At 37.9% G+C, this 15875-nt stretch overlaps 1 protein-coding gene across 3 annotated transcripts; it reads left to right on the top strand.

The window, feature by feature from the left end:
* The first annotated feature begins 2263 nt into the window (after positions 1-2263).
* On the top strand, positions 2264-12016 carry LOC139116328 (probable methyltransferase-like protein 25). Of its 3 annotated transcripts, none has more exons than XM_070678964.1 (7): positions 2264-3002; positions 4537-5229; positions 6604-6849; positions 6973-7076; positions 7320-7413; positions 8141-8287; positions 11885-12016. In XM_070678964.1, the coding sequence occupies exons 1-7, from the start codon at positions 2418-2420 to the stop codon at positions 11969-11971; spliced, it is 1956 nt and encodes a 651-aa protein (XP_070535065.1). In that variant the 5' UTR covers positions 2264-2417; the 3' UTR covers positions 11972-12016. The 3 variants fall into 3 exon arrangements, with proteins under 3 accessions (XP_070535065.1, XP_070535072.1, XP_070535081.1); XM_070678971.1 differs by lacking the exon at positions 11885-12016 and adding an exon at positions 10381-10534 and having other exon boundaries at positions 2286-3002; XM_070678980.1 differs by lacking the exon at positions 11885-12016 and having other exon boundaries at positions 2286-3002; positions 6973-7072; positions 8141-8279.
* The last annotated feature ends 3859 nt before the right edge of the window (positions 12017-15875 follow it).

Raw genomic sequence — 15875 nt, 5'->3', positions numbered from 1 at the left:
GCCTTTAAGTTTATGCAGTTAGGCCTACTCCTTGAGTATCAGACGCTAGCAAGACGGACACCCATCGTCTTTCACAAATGAAAACAACGTCACGCTTTCAAGATTAATTGTCTTCTGTGTTTATCAATATAAAATTTTTTTCGGTTAAAGTCTTTCGGCTAGTAATGATGAGTATTAATATTAGGGAGCCGTCAATACTTACGGCCTGGGGTCGTAGGAATATGAGGTGGTCACTCAAAAAATTGAGAACTTCAAGGGCGTTGGAGAGGAAGAAGGGGGTTACTAAATTTTTGGTGCGAAAAAATTGAAATACCTCTCACAATGCAACACTGCACACATCAATATCTCAAAATTTTCGATGCGAGAAGGGGGATACCCCTCTCTCGTGCTCTCCCTTTGGGGTGTTCTTTACTAGTAGAAAACAAATTGAAAACACCTTTCAGATTGCATCAGACTGCAAAATTGCACACATCAATTTCTTACATTTTTCACAGGACCTGGACAAAACTGAACTGTTGTGAATTCATCATTTATTATTACAAATGCATATATTTCAATTGACTTCAGTTCAATAAACATTTTGACATTTAACCATACCATATTCAGGCTTTTCATTGGAAGCTGGCAGCTGAAGAATTAAAACAACAACGTAACAAATTTTCCATTCCTGCATATTCTTTTGCCTTCAATCCCTGACAAACTGAGAACTGTTTCTTAACAAAATGTATTGTCATTGTTTGGTTTTTGAATATTGTGACTCAAACTCTGATCATGCAAAAAAATGTAACAAAAATATTAGTGTTCAATGTCATTTTCAAACAATTTTACCAAATGCGAAAAAAATTGAAACACCTCTCAGATTGCACCATTAGGCCTACACATCAATTTCTCAGGATTTTCGATTCGAGAGGGGGGGGACACCCCTGTCTCGTGCTCTCCCCCTTGGGGTGTTAGTTTTTACTTAGTAAAAAAGCAAATTAAAAACACCTCTCAGATTGCACCAGACTGCACCATTGCACATATCAATTTCTCAAAATTTTCGTACGGACAAGGGGACATCCCCCTCTGACACTTCTTCCCTCATCCTCTAACGTGTCCCCCATGTACATGTACTTTCAAATTCTGCCCGGTTAGATATCCTGGTGAAAACCCTTCCAAATTCATCCAAATTAAACAGTACGGTTGGATCCTGTTTTAGCGTGGGCTTTTATATCTGTATTTTGTTGATTTCTCCTTTTTCAACCGTCATGAGATAAGCGATGATAATCTAGCAGGCAATATCAGGATTTGAAAGGTCTTTACTATTGCTGTATTTTTGTAAATTTCACAAATACATGTATTGGTATTTAACTTTTCTAAGTTGGGGGGGTCAGTTGAAGTTTCTGAGTTCAGAGGGGGGTTAGGCCTACTCAAATTCATCATGGTTGGCAAGGGGCGGTTACTCGAAATTTCGGGACTCCTCGGCCTCCGACACCCCCCCCGCCCCGGTCGTAAATAATGACGGCTCCCTTACCAAACAACATCTTTCAACGTCCCCAAAGCGCATGCGGTAGAGACCAGATAGCTGTGGTGCTTTACGATTTTTAGCCATTGTGGAGGGTTAAAAGTCGTAAAAGTCAAAATCAGCCCGTAAGAGGCAGGACTCCCGTCTGAAAACACAGCTATGGCCTAGCTGCAATAATTGTAGCCTTGGTTGGCCGTGGGGCTTGGGCTTCTGTCGTGCGGCTCGTGCCTTGCCCCAACCATCTGTCGTGCGGCTCGTGCCTTGCCCCAACCAAGTTGGGGCAAGGCACGAGCCGCACGACAGAAGCCCAAGCCCCACGGCCAACCAAGGCTACAATTATTGCAGCTAAGCTATGGCCCACCACAGCTAGCAATCTGATTAAAATCAGATGTAGAGTACGGCGATGTCCTTGCTTATGCGGTATCATCTTGCTGTCGCCTCTGTAGTGAGAGGCGACAGCAAGATGATACCGCATAAGCAAGGACGTCGCCGTACTCTACATCTGATTTTAATCAGATTGCACACAGCCAGGCCTGGCGACCACACTACTTGAGTCTGATAATGCGGATATTTTAAGCACACGATAAGAATTCTATACTTGTTTTTATAGGCATTTAGTTACATTTATTGTAATTATTAATAATTAATATAAATTTAAAATGATAAAATCTAGTATATTCATAAATTTACTCTGCTACTTCATTGCTATACATGTTGTTGATTTTGGGTGTGTACACGAACCCACAGACTGAAAATGTCAAATAACCAGCAGACCGCAGAAGGGCACTTGCATGACTTGTGAGCTGTATACTGTACTTCTTGCCCGCGGTCCTGGCTCCGTGCTATTTTGTCTCCTACTTCTTAATAAATTGACGATTGTAGCTGTTTGCTAGTACGTTTCGATCAAAGATACATGGCGAAACGTGATAAAAATATTCGTCTCTCTGAACTGAAGCGTCACCTCGGCGACATACATTCATTTCTACGTTCGCACCAGATTCTCGGGAATGTAAACACAGTAGGATTCTTCACGGAGAACCAGTGGTCACTCGTTCCAAACGATATACAACGGGAGTTGCTGACCCTACGAGATGCAGAGCTGTCTCTCCTTGCGGTTGACAGACACCGTGAACATGAAGGTAACTGCTGGAAGGAAGCGTGCACGATCGCGCAGACCACTGAATCTGTGGCCGGGGACATTGGAGCACGCCACCAAGCGACTCCTCAGCCACTACCTCTGTCAAGCCGGTTTGTCGTCAGTGAAGAAGCCCCCAGTGACTTGTGTGAATTTGTGTGTGCAGCCAAGCGGCTTTGCCTGACTCATTCTGACTTGAAACATCTCACAGGCAGTGTTGAATCAGATGTGCAAAGAAACGTTAACGTGGTTACAGAACGAGGAGGTCCTGTCGACTTCGGAATGAAGAACAAAAAATTCCACGAAGTAACGTTGATGTCAAACATCATCACAGCGCTTTGCAGGCTCTACGGTATAAAACAGGTAATCGCATCAGGCAAAAAAAAAATTGTTATTTTGTTTATTGGCTGTGCTCACAACGTAATACTAGCACAGTTACAGTTACTTCGGCCTGTAGAGTAGTGGATCTTTTTTGTTTTTGTTTTGTTTTTGTTTTGTTTTTGTTTTTTTTCGGACATCAAAAAGTAGCTGGCCAAGGGAAAACAGTGGCCAAACTTTGGCTGACCTCCCTCATTCTGGAAAAACAGCGGACAAACTTTCAATGTAAAAACTTACTTTTAAAGTATCTGGAATTTTTCAAAGCAGGAATTTCAAAGAGCTGAAAAATGAGAACATTAAATATGAAATACGTTAAATCTTGTTTTTTTGTAATTTTTTTCTTGAAAAGTTATAAAGAATATATTTATCTGCAAATCAATTTTAATTCTTTTACTTGTGATACTTTCAGCAGATAATATACTATTACAGTCTTGACTGTGGTGATGTGGCATTTGGCTTTCCCTGAATGTATTTATTCCCCCACCCCAACCCACCCTTATCCAGTATATCAAGGGAAGCTGCCAGCTACATCACTGTACTGAGCTAAGTGGGGAGATGCCAGCTACACCACTGCTGCTAAGCACAGTCCATGACAAGCACATTAATCAGCAGAACCTATGTGCTATCAATTCCCGCTAAATAACAATTAAAGTACACACTTAATGAAAATATTATATGTCTTCTTATAGAATGGCTTTGCAGGACTCATGCTATTTCCTGAGCCTTTGATTCAGTAAAAAATTACCCTTTTATCATCTGAAGATAAATATGAGTTGAACTCAAAGTGTTTGATTTAAGCTGTTATTGCACAAACCACTCTTGACAGCCTCAAAAATTTCTCTCTTGATTTTAATGTTGATGGAATGTAGATCAACTCGTACAACTACACAAAAATGGTTGTGCCTGACAACAATGAAAAACTGCTATGTAATTAGGTTCATCCACCAAAAATAGAAGGGACATGCTTATTGCATACTTAAAACTAACCATATAAGTTTGCACTATTGCATCTTATATTGTTTTAAGCACTGACGTTTTGCACTGACAATCACTGTAAGACTAAAAGCATTATTTATTCATGCAGATTAATTTCACTAATTTTTCTGATACCAATGAAATCTGCAGGATTAAATCTAAATGATATTGCCTCAGACATCAAAAATAGTGAAATTTAATCCGATTGAATATTAGAGCTTTGACAACATGCAGTTATTTAGTGTATTTAAGCAATAATGTACCCCCTTCCTGGCCAGTAGTGAACGAAAGCAAACTTTGCACAACATAATGTACAAGGCGGAGCCGAGTACATTTTGGAGTTCAAACTAAATTACTTGAGTTCATTATTGGCCTTGAAGGGGCGCATGTTTATTTCTATTATTTTATAGTTTTGGCGATGCCAGTGAATTTGTAAATGTAGAATACATCTTGGGCTACAATGCTGGATAATCGGATACATCATCAGTAATAATCTGGTATCTGGTATTCACAAAACTATAATATAATAAATGATAAATTTCAGGTCATCGATGTTGGCAGTGGCAAAGGTTATCTCAGTGAGAACTTGGCACTTCAACATGGACTTCATGTGCTCGGTATAGATTCATCAGAATCCAATAAATCTGGTGCCCTGCTGAGAAATCGCAAACTTCAAAAATTTTGGCCCGGACTGCAGAGAGCTGGGAAAAGATCTGAACGGACAGGAAGTGAAAGTGTGTGTAATGATAAGCCCCTATCTGCGTCTGTGGATGGAGTGTCAGTAAGGTCAGGGAGAAAGGAATGCGACGTGAGAATTAGCAAATCAAGAGAATGCACCGACATTGTCTGTGCATCTTGTGTTAAACCTGTGCCAGTGAAAGTAGGTGAAGAACATTGTGCAGAGGCTAATGGAAAGAAAGTGCAACAAACAGGTGCCACTTTTTGTGAACCAAATGGGACGGCATGTGAACGTGCTGAAGTTACTGTCGCCTCATTTGCGGACCCCAATTTCTCTGACAACGACTCTGAAGAAAGTCAGAACGTGAATCAAGAGACTTTGGTTTCAAGAGATTTTTCACAGCAGCTGCAAATTGATGACAAGGATGCTAAAAAGAAGTTTCCTAAAGTCAGCGAAATTAAGTCGTATCAGCCAGTGACTGCGTTTGTAGACACCGACACAGAACTTTCAACACTATATACAGTGAATGCAGGGAAACCTAGTGAAACTGGGGAAGAGGTATGCTTACATGTATATGCTGGCCATGTTTGGATTGCCAAGTTGCTTATTGTCATGCGCTTTGGCTAAGGTTTTGCAACCCTTGTGCCATTTCTAGTATCCCCCGACACTGTTCTTTCAAAGGTTGGGGAATATGGGTTTTAGGCATGATGGTAACATTTTTGCTATCCCCAAATCTAAATGTGTTGATACACAAAGGGAAACCCCCAGTAAAATGATTGGAGAGCCTTGGTAACACCTATCTGCTTACTGCCCTCAACAAAAACACCACCTGATACCACTTTATCAATAAACTGTGGGAGAACCCTGATAAAACAAGGAAGGGACCCTGATAAATTAATCTGGTTACCTGCCTTCCTCTAGACTGGTCCCAGTCGCTTGGTTTTTCTCAGCAGCTGTTAGTGGCTTGCCTATAGAAGACGTTTTCACCCCATAATCTACACAACGCAACAGTCTGCTGAAGATTCTTCCTTCAATTCACTCTGTATTGATATTTATATATACCCACATTTTTGGAGCAAGTCTAACTTTCCTCAACAAATACACTGTTGTCATAGTCCAAGCATTGGTTGTGCTTTCAGAAGATTCCACAACAACCGCAAACAAAGACACATGCATATTTTTGCCACATGCCACAATGAGATCCTTTGATATTAAAAGACTTTTCGACAATGTTTGAAAAAATTATGATCCATAATATCAAGCTAAAAGCACAAAAATCCATCAGCTGTAACTTGTGCTTGTGTGGATGTTATGGCCATTGTTTTTGTAGACAACTGAATTTTAGTCTAGACTAAAATTCATTCATCAACAGTTATATTGCATAATGCAATGAAAGCAGTGTGTTCTCTTGACAAAGTTTAATACGTGTACTATACACTTCAACTTGCTTCAGGTAGATCAAGGAAATACATGTTTTATAGAACAAAATGAAAATATCATAAGTTACAGCTATTGTCCCTCTAATCCCTTCACCACAATGGTTTGGCCCAGTCACACACTTTTCTATGGCAGAGTTGGGGTTCTTAACAGGGAAATGGGGTGAAAAGGTCAAAAGCTGTCCTGTTGCAGATACATATGGACAACATTTAGGAGAACTTTATTTTATTAGGGTGAATGCTGCAAGTACAATCAATATTCTCATCTGCATGAATTAATTTCTCTTCTCTTACTGAACTTTAGATGATACCAAGTTTGCTTGCTTTAGAGAATGGACAATGGTAGATTTACATTGATGAAAATCATCCAATCATCTTTATTCATGTGTACAGGTTTCAAGTTGCAAGTGGCAAAATTAAAACCTTGAATGTGGTAACCATCTTTTGAAAATGTACAGAAGTTCATTTTCTAATAACTTTTCTTCAATTCTCACAGACTGAGCCACTGTTACTGACAGGCCTTCATACCTGTGGAGATTTAGCGCCCTCTATCCTTCGTCTGTTCACCAAAAACCAATCAGCAAAGGTTCTCTGTAATGTCGGCTGTTGCTACAATCTGCTGACAGAGGAATTTGAAGATGATACTGAGGTGTCAGATACTGAGTTTGGATTCCCAATGAGTGATGTCCTACGGCAAATGAAAGCAAAGATTGGAAGAGGAGCCAGAATGTTAGCCTGTTCCGTAAGTCTTTGAAAATTTTACTGAATAATAAATCAAGAATGTAAACTAAATTATTCTGTAAATCTTATGTTTTCCCTATTTAAGATTTGATACGAATATTACTCAATGTTTTGTTCTTTGCAGTCTGTGGATAGGTCAGCTGCAGAGGGCAGGCTTCCTTCAAAGTCACTGTACTACAGAGCTGTACTTCAAGTGATCATTGAAGAACATTATGAGAAACTCAGTAGGTAGGTGTTTTGGCTTGCTAATTTCCCACCCTCCCTTTGTCTGTCTCTGCCCCCTCTCTCTCTTTTCTTCTATCTCTCCTCTCTCTCTCTCTCTCTCTCTCTCTCTCTCTCTCTCTCTCTCTCTCTCTGTCTCATTGAGAAGTTCAGTTCACTTTTAGTGCTGCGAAGTCACTATGACAATAAAAAAAAAAGACCAAAAAGCTTGCAGTATTTGCAGATTAATAGTACTTTTTTCACTAACAGTGATCAACGCGTTGGAAGGATGGCTGCCAAATGTAAAACTTTTCTGGAGTATGTGAGAAAAGCACTCAGGAAACTTCAACTAGATGATACAAAGGTAACTATGACAGTACACTTTTTACCCAGAAAAAATTTCTGTTGCTTCGTGTAATGTTTGAAAAAGTAATATGTTATTGAAAAGTATACTCATTCTGTTTTCAAACATTGTTGTTACATCATCACAAGTTTCAATAATTCTCCAATGAGGCTGTGCTTTCCACCTTTGGGTCAAAGTTCAAAGGTTAAATGCTGTCACATTTGCCACACAAACATGGCATTCTCTATATCAAAGTTACAACTGTGCAGTGGATGAAATGGTGGCAAACACGTTGATGGTCAGCGCAGGGTCCTGGGAAGTCATTGAATTTTAAAACCTGGAAAATCCTGGAAAAGTCCTTGAAAATAAAATGGAGTCCTGGAAAATCCTGGAAAATTGATAATCCAACCATAATTTTCAAAAATGATAAGGCGATCAGCCATGATAACATAAAAGTGATATTTAAAATGGTACTCAAAAAATGATACATTGTAAAAATGATATCTTGAAAGAGGTAGTTTGGCCCGAAAAGGACCTTGAAAATTGCTGAAAAAATTTGTGCTTGAATTTTTAGTGTCTTTGAGTTTATGGACCCTGTCTGCCTGGATTATGAAAATGAACCTATTTTGGTCATAGCAAAAAATAACTGGTCCTGAACCTCGGACCAGTTGACTCAGTTACGTATGATGTTGTAGTTTACCAGTTTTCAAGTTTATCTATAATTCAGACTGTCTTTCCTACACCTCAGCTTTCAGATGAAGACATTATCAGCTATGATGAAAAATATTCTAGTGACCGGAGAAAGCTAGAATGTTTTGTTCAATACAGGACCATCTTGGCACCGGTGATTGAGAGTTATCTGCTCTTAGACAGACTCTGCTACTTGCTTCAACAGGTATGTGATGAATCCTATGACTATATTTTAAAGCCCCAGTAATGCTAAGGGACGGACCATTAGATCTTGGGAGGGGGGGTGGTCAAAAACAGAAAAAAAAAATTTTCAGAGCAGAAAGTTAGGAAAAAAAAAATCTTCAAACTAGTTTGCAAAATAAAAAAAAAATAAATAAGAAGACAAAGGCGTAAAAAAAAAATTTGCAAAAGTCTTTAAAATTTTGAATTTTTTTTAGATTTTACCGAAAGAAAGCAACTTTCTGTATTTTTTAGTACATCCTCCCGGCACATTTTTAATTTTAATTTATACATTTAGAGTGACTGTATCCCTTATACTGGAAGTTGTGATTATCTTATCTTTTCAGGACTTTTGTATTCTGATCACTTGAAAATTATGAAATTATAGAACCTGTTTTCTACTTGTTTCCTGCGTACAAACCAAGCAGGTACACTAGGTAAAACATTGAAACTATGGTATGGTTGTCAAGACAGAAAGTTGTATTTGCCTTTTAAGATCAAGGTAAACAGATGCAGGCCACATCAGTTTCATTTTTTTCACAGCATTTTATTGCAATGATGAATGCAAGAATGGGTGAACAAGTAGAAACACGTCAATAATGATAAACAACATATCAAGTCATTATGTATTATTTTGCTTTTAAAAAGGCATTTTCAATTCTTTTTTCTCAAAAAACAGCCTCAAAAAACAACAGCAACACATGTTTTAACATTCAACAATACACTACGTAGAATGCCATCTATCCAACAAATCCCAACACAAAAACACACAAAAGGGGTTGAACTTTGAAAGTTTCTCGATAGCAAATACTGAATAAATCTGCATGAATAATCGTCTTTGTGTAGCAAATTTCAAAGAAATTGGACAAGCCATTTCAGAGAATACAGATTTTTTGACCATGAATGGCATAAATTGCCCTAAAAAGACAAATATTGAAATTTCAACAAATCTATACACATCCAATCAATTTGGACATGCTGCTACAGAGAAATAGATGTTTTGATCAAAAAAGGGCAACAATTGCTCTAAAAACACAAATATGCAAATTTAACTATTATTTAGCTTATTTTAGCTTCTCAGCTTGTCAAAATCAATTGTAAATCATGAGATATGCATGATGTTTGGTGGGGTGAATGTAGCCATTTCACCACGCCGTAGAAAGGGAAGCCAGGAAACCAAAATAGTCAATTTTCAAAACTACCGGTATAGGAAGCTACTGAGGAGCAAGAAGACCATGTTTCAGAGGAAGATGTGTAATCCAAAAAAAATGCTCCCAAAGTGCCACCAAATAACACCATTTTTATCTCTATTTTTCAAAAGCTCCAACAGCAGGAGGGGGGACACCCCCCTCCTGACCTCCCCCTGCAAAAATACTCCCCAAGTGCCACCAAAAATCACCATTTTAATCGCTATTTTTCAAAAGCTCCATCGGCAGGAGGGGGACACCCCCTCCTGACCACCCCCCGCAAAAATACTCCCCAAGTGCCACCAAATAACACCATTTTAATCTCTATTTTTCAAAAGCTCCAACGGCAGGAGGGGGACCCCCCCTCCTGACCCCCCCCCCCCCACCCCCCCGCAAAAATACTCCCCAAGTGCCACCAAATAACACCATTGTAATCTCTATTTTTCAAAAGCTCCAACAGCAGCAGGGGGACACCCCTCTCCTGACCTCCCCCCCCCCTCCGTGACCGCTTGCGTGGCCGCTTGTGGTGCTTGGCACCACATCTTTGCCCTCTGTATCCTCAGACAGCGACGAACTAAAAAAAAATTATAAATCTGAAAATTTACTCTGAAAAAAAAAATTTGCACAGCTAATCTCAATTGGAAAAAAAAAAGTTCAGAAATTTACAATAGTAAAAAAAAAATTTTCACAATTTCATTGTGACCACCCCCCCTCCCAAGGTCTAATGGTCCATCCCTAACTTGCGATGATTTTTTCATAATTTTTATTTTATAAATCAATTGCAACCTCTTATTCTACTCCCAAAAGAATGTTGAAACACCCACTATTTAGCTTGTCAACTTATCGATCAAATGTGTAAACTGCACTTTTATTGTTTACATTTGAATTCTAGTCCGGACCAGAAGTCACTTTTCAACAATAACAAGCTGGATACTGTGTATATCAACATTCTTTGGGGAGAAGAACAAGGAATTATGGTTCACATTTAACCCTTTCACCCCCAGTTCCCTGTATACAGGTCCAACTTTACCATAGAAAACAATGGATTTGGGACAAACCATGGTGGTGAAAGGGTTAAAATAAAAATGGTGAAATTATCATCAAAAGTTAGCAGCACTAGGCTTTAAGTATTTCAAGGAGTGTTCCGGTGTTCTGTTAAAGGGAAACAGTTGTCAGAACTGCACCTGTGCAAGTTTCTTGTTTACAAACAATGTATTTTGTGCATGATATCTAGATGCATCTCATCATCATACCTGCAACATTTAAATTATATGATGTAGACTATGACAGACATGTTTTAATTTTCATCAATCACCATTGTACCTTGGATACAGTGTTTACATTGGTAAACATTGGTAGTATGGGTCCCATATGACGTTTAACCCTTTCACCCCCAATTCCCTGTATACAGGTCCAACTTTACCATTGAAAACAATGGATTTGGGACAAACCATGGTGGTGAAAGGGTTAAGCGTACCAGTAGGGTAGTTCTGACGACTGTATCCCTTTAAGAGTATAGTGTAAAGAAGAAGTGCACCAAGGCTGATTTTCTTCATGTATGTGCTTTTGGTTTGATTTGTCAGGCAAGGTATTATCATCAACCATTAATTGCTCCTTTCTCAAAAATAAAGGTAAAGAACGTTAGGAAGTTGTATGATAGAAGGTTCAGAAAAAATCACCCTAGTGTAATTAGAGTCATTGGAAACAGTGCTAAGATTGACACTCTGACCCAATTTTAACATTGGTACAAGCTGATAGGGATAATATTTGAATGTATATTGCGTGTACTTGGGTAAAAAATCTTAGAAATACATACCAGTAAGCGAAAATTTTATCGTGGCGATCTTGATGAACACTAATTTGATGTAAGAAGACCTCAAAGTCAAAACACAAATTTTGATTTGGATGTGGCTTTTCGTAAAAGTTCACTGAAATAATTGTTACATCATACATGGTTTTCGCATTTCTAATTGCTACTGTACAGCCAGCAACGGTGTAGTCTAACTTATGCATTGGTAACAGAAGTAAGTTGTATTTATATGTAAAGATCATTTATTTTAATGACCTTCTTTGTGTAATTTCTCATGAGGAACGAAGTACAGAGGACAGAAAGTTGAAAAACAATACTTTAGTAGTGCATCATTGTTCACAAGCCAAGAGACATTTGTGAAACAATAGCCACTAGCTGGCATGGTAAAACTTGACTGTATTTAAATTGCAGAAATATGACTTACAGAATCCAAGTGTTTTTTGGACTTGTCCCTCGGGGGAGATGGTCAAAGATTTTTTCTAATAGAAACTTGTCTACACAAAGAAATTCTGTGGTACTCTATGAATAGACATTTTTGTTTGGGGGATTTTTTTATGCTAGCGTTTTCCGTTTTATCCCTCCACAGGATGATATAGAATCAGCCAGTATTGTACAGCTCTTTGATCCAGTCATATCACCAAGGTGCTATGCTGTCATAGCAACAAAGAGATGACAACATTTCATCAGGGGCTGATGTATACATACCAGTGCCCAACCACCAATGACAGAAGAGAAAGAAAAGATAGCGGAGGGTCTACCATGTGGATTCATGTCTGGTCTTTCTTGGTCTTGGACAAAGAAGACTTCTTTTGGACGAAAAGGAATGACCGCTCCGAGATCAGGATTGAATGTAAACGCCTATGGACTGCTTCACAGTCACATGAGAGTATTCCATATTCATAAATAGCTATCACAGAGCTCAGAGGCGATGCCACTTTTGGTCATCTGAATGCTGCTTCACCATGCTTGATAATGCACAATGCCAATACTATAGATTGATCAACACTTCTTAATACTGCTGTCAAACAGAAAATGGTACAACCCACAGCAACCTAATTTGCAAAGCCCTCTGCAACTCAGGTCAAAAATATTCACTTGTACACTCATAACACTGAGGGTGGCTTTGGAAAATGATCTAACTAACTCATCTTTGTGCAGCCCACTCTTTACTCCTGGATTTGCAAGATATATACTAGAGCCTGTCACTCAAAATGACAAATATGACACTTTCACTCTCAAAGTGTCTTCATTTACGGAGTATAACCACCCTTGTTGGTCCACTCATCTATGACTGTAGATCTACAGATGATAAAGACTGTGTGCAATACAGAGAACTATTATGTGCCTTCTTATTTTATGTCACTGTACATATTTCACATATTTTGAAGCAAAAATGAATAAAAAATTCATAATTTCAAATGATATTATGAAAGATCTTGGGTAGATGAGTGCTAAGTAGTCTGCTTAATTTGTCTTCCTATATTATGTTGAAATACCCAAGTCGTTACACTGCCAACATATGTACAATATGCTTATTATTGTTGACAAAGGAATTCTAGCCCAGACTAGAATTTGGTGATAAACTGTTTCATGATTTTGGAAGTGGAATGAAAAATGTATTTCTACACAAAAATATTGATATTGAAAGTTAAATCATATCAGTATATTGATGGTGTAAATACTCCAATCTGATTGGTCAAGACGTGAAAAGAACCGTGGTATATTCCCAATATAGCATAGTTGGCAAGTGTGCCAGCTCTGGGCCAGAGCAAAAACTATTTTTCTTTAACATTCCATGCCAGAATTTCAATTTACATGGGGGGGGGGGGGGGGGGGGGGGGGGGGGGGGGGGGGGGGAACCACTCTATTCTGAGACGTTAATTCCATATATATGCACTTGCTATGGCTCGTGCAAGTATGTCATGAACTGGTCAAAATCTCGTATTATATCATACTAGTACCAGTATATTGTTGACGCAAATACAGTGATCTGATTGGTCGAGATGCAAAAAGAACCGTGGTATAATGGTGATATACCACGGCTGGCATACGTGTGAGCTCTCAGCTTGAGTAAAAATCCGTTTTTGACGTTCCACGCCAGAATTTCAACATACTGTTATGATATAATAGCAATAAATCACACCCAGCAATGGTATACCACTCGATTTTGACCAGTTCACTTCATATATGCACTCGCTATCGCTCGTGCATATATGTCGTGAACAGGTGAAAATCTCATGGTATACTATCGCTGGGTGTGCTTTCTTACTTTAGTATACCATCATTGGGTGTGGTTTATTGTTTACATCAAATGTTACAGCTAAAACAGATAAAGTAGTGATGACAAGTAATGTTCTACCATACATCTTATGAACATTCTTAAACAGGAAGAATCTAAAGGTGGAAACGTAACAAATCTGTGTTTTGTTTTATATTTTCAAAATTTGTGCAGACAAAAAGTAACAAGTTGGCTTTCAATAAAGAAAATTTGAAGAGGGACTATTATTCGTAGTGCTCATTCAAACCTAGTTATTAGGAATTGAAATTCCTTCTATAGTAGTACGCACTAAGGCCTTCCGTCTTATTCTAGAAGCATTGAAATAAGTCAATATGCTACTTTCCAGGAGAAAAATAGAATATTGTATGAATGGTGTACTTGACACAGCCAGACTCATACTTTCAATCCTTTTTCAGGTGTTTTTTTGCTATTGTAGAAGCAATCGCAAATCAGAGAAACGCGGTAAAACTCTTTGTCTCCCGTTTTCTACCGTATGTCTTATGGGATTAATTCTTGGCTATGATATAGCAAAGCTGAATGAAAAAGCACTGGATAAATACCATACCACAGACAATTCTGCAAAAATGGTATTTTAAAAACATGAATTAGTCTGTTTATAAGTTCTTAAAATCACCATGCTGATTCTTTATCAGTTCAAGAGTCAGCTGATGAAATCTTGATTCCATGCGAAGTCTTTCTATAATTTACTGCTTTAACTGCCTATTTTCCAAGTCTGATTCTTGCTCTGGTAATGGGCCAATAATAAATATACTGGACTGAATCATAAGAAGGATCAAGAGGTGAGAGGTCAATTGAGGTCAAATGTCTTGGCCAAAAGTTAAGGTGTCAGAAATGAACCATCTTAAACAACAAAGGGTGTTTGTTTGTGCACATGCAAGGACTTCGCCTAAAAAAAAACACAGGTTGGTAACGGAAACTACACTACACAAAATTAGCCGTGCCATGAAGACCAGATAATGGAAGAAAACAAGAAACTGCTACATTTAAGGTGAAAAGCTAATAGAGAAGTTTTATTTCAGAATTTGAATAAAATACATACATGCAAAAACTACACAAAATAGTACATATAATTCTATTGTGTATGCTATTTACACAGATGTTTCATTTTAATTCGTAAATTTATAGATTTAAGGTATTAAGGTGACTGGAAAATTAAATTGGAAAATTTGAAGAAATTATCCTGGTATGTTTTATGACTGTCTGAGGTGTAACTACTTTCTTTCAAAGTCAAGAGTCCCATGAAATTTGATATTTTACCTACACTGATTTTCATAACTTGAAACGGTAGTAGATGTGGCCCAGACTAAATATTGACAGATATTACGGCTATATATACAAAAAAAATCACAATTCTATTAATTTTCACAATTTCAGCAAGCAAAAACCTACAATTTTTTCAGCTGTGGTTTGAACCGAATAATCAGAAAGAAATAATTTACCAGTTTGCACATTTTTATAGATTTCAAAATCAAATCATTAAAAAAAATTGATGACAGTTATAAACAAACCCTGTCGTTGACACACAGCACATATTTTTGACAAATGAAATGATTGTTCCACTCGACTACCTACTGCAAATCACTGCTGATGTGCAGCGTCCTCAGAAGGTTATATCTGATTGGTCAATTGTCACTATTCACAGCAACCAAGGGAGTCTGTTTGTATAACGTTAAGATTCAGCCACCAAATTGGATAACATCTTCTGAGATGCTGCACATCAGCCCGCAAATTGTGCAAGGAATCATAATTATTATTATTATTATTAATTCTTTATTTCGGACAATGAGCATGTCCATATATATAAATGGTTACAGGATTGGCAAAAAGAATGATACAAAAAAGGTTACATCAAGAAATATTCATTTATGGGTTAGACCATAAAGACATATAAACTACAACAGGCTACAACGCTACAAGTTTGTTTGATTCAACCCTTTGAGTGCTGCAATTTTTCCCATCAAAATTTTAGTGCAACATTTTACCAATTTCCATTAAATTTTCTGTATTTGTTTTGATAATTTTGAAACAAATGGACATCACATTTCATTGGCTAAAGCTTTTAATCAAAATTTTGGTAAAAATCTGAACAAAAATTGACTGTTGTATATTTTATAAAGGCAACCAAAGAATTTGACCCTCAGAGGGTCAAATTTTTTGCTTTCTCCTAACTTGGTATCATTCAATTTTCCCCCCTGTTTTTAGTATAACGGATGTAGTGAAAAATTCCAAAGCTTGACATTACTTTCAACCAAATTTCAACTGGCAAGACCTTTCAGCA

The sequence above is a fragment of the Ptychodera flava genome, chromosome 2 (genome assembly GCF_041260155.1).
Source record: "Ptychodera flava strain L36383 chromosome 2, AS_Pfla_20210202, whole genome shotgun sequence".
Lineage (NCBI taxonomy): Eukaryota > Metazoa > Hemichordata > Enteropneusta > Ptychoderidae > Ptychodera > Ptychodera flava.
The sequence above is the reverse complement of the archived record's forward strand: the minus strand, read 5'-3'. Positions and strand labels throughout refer to the sequence as shown.

What these genes read in the sequence shown, in the direction of transcription:
- LOC139116328 (XM_070678964.1), top strand. Translation starts at nt 2,418, where the DNA reads ATGGCGAAACGTGATAAAAATATTCGTCTCTCTGAACTGAAGCGTCAC. An exon ending in CCAGAATGTTAGCCTGTTCC is followed by an intron (nt 6,850 to 6,972) that starts GTAAGTCTTTGA and finishes TGTTCTTTGCAG; the next exon opens with TCTGTGGATAGGTCAGCTGC. An exon ending in TTCAACTAGATGATACAAAG is followed by an intron (nt 7,414 to 8,140) that starts GTAACTATGACA and finishes CCTACACCTCAG; the next exon opens with CTTTCAGATGAAGACATTAT.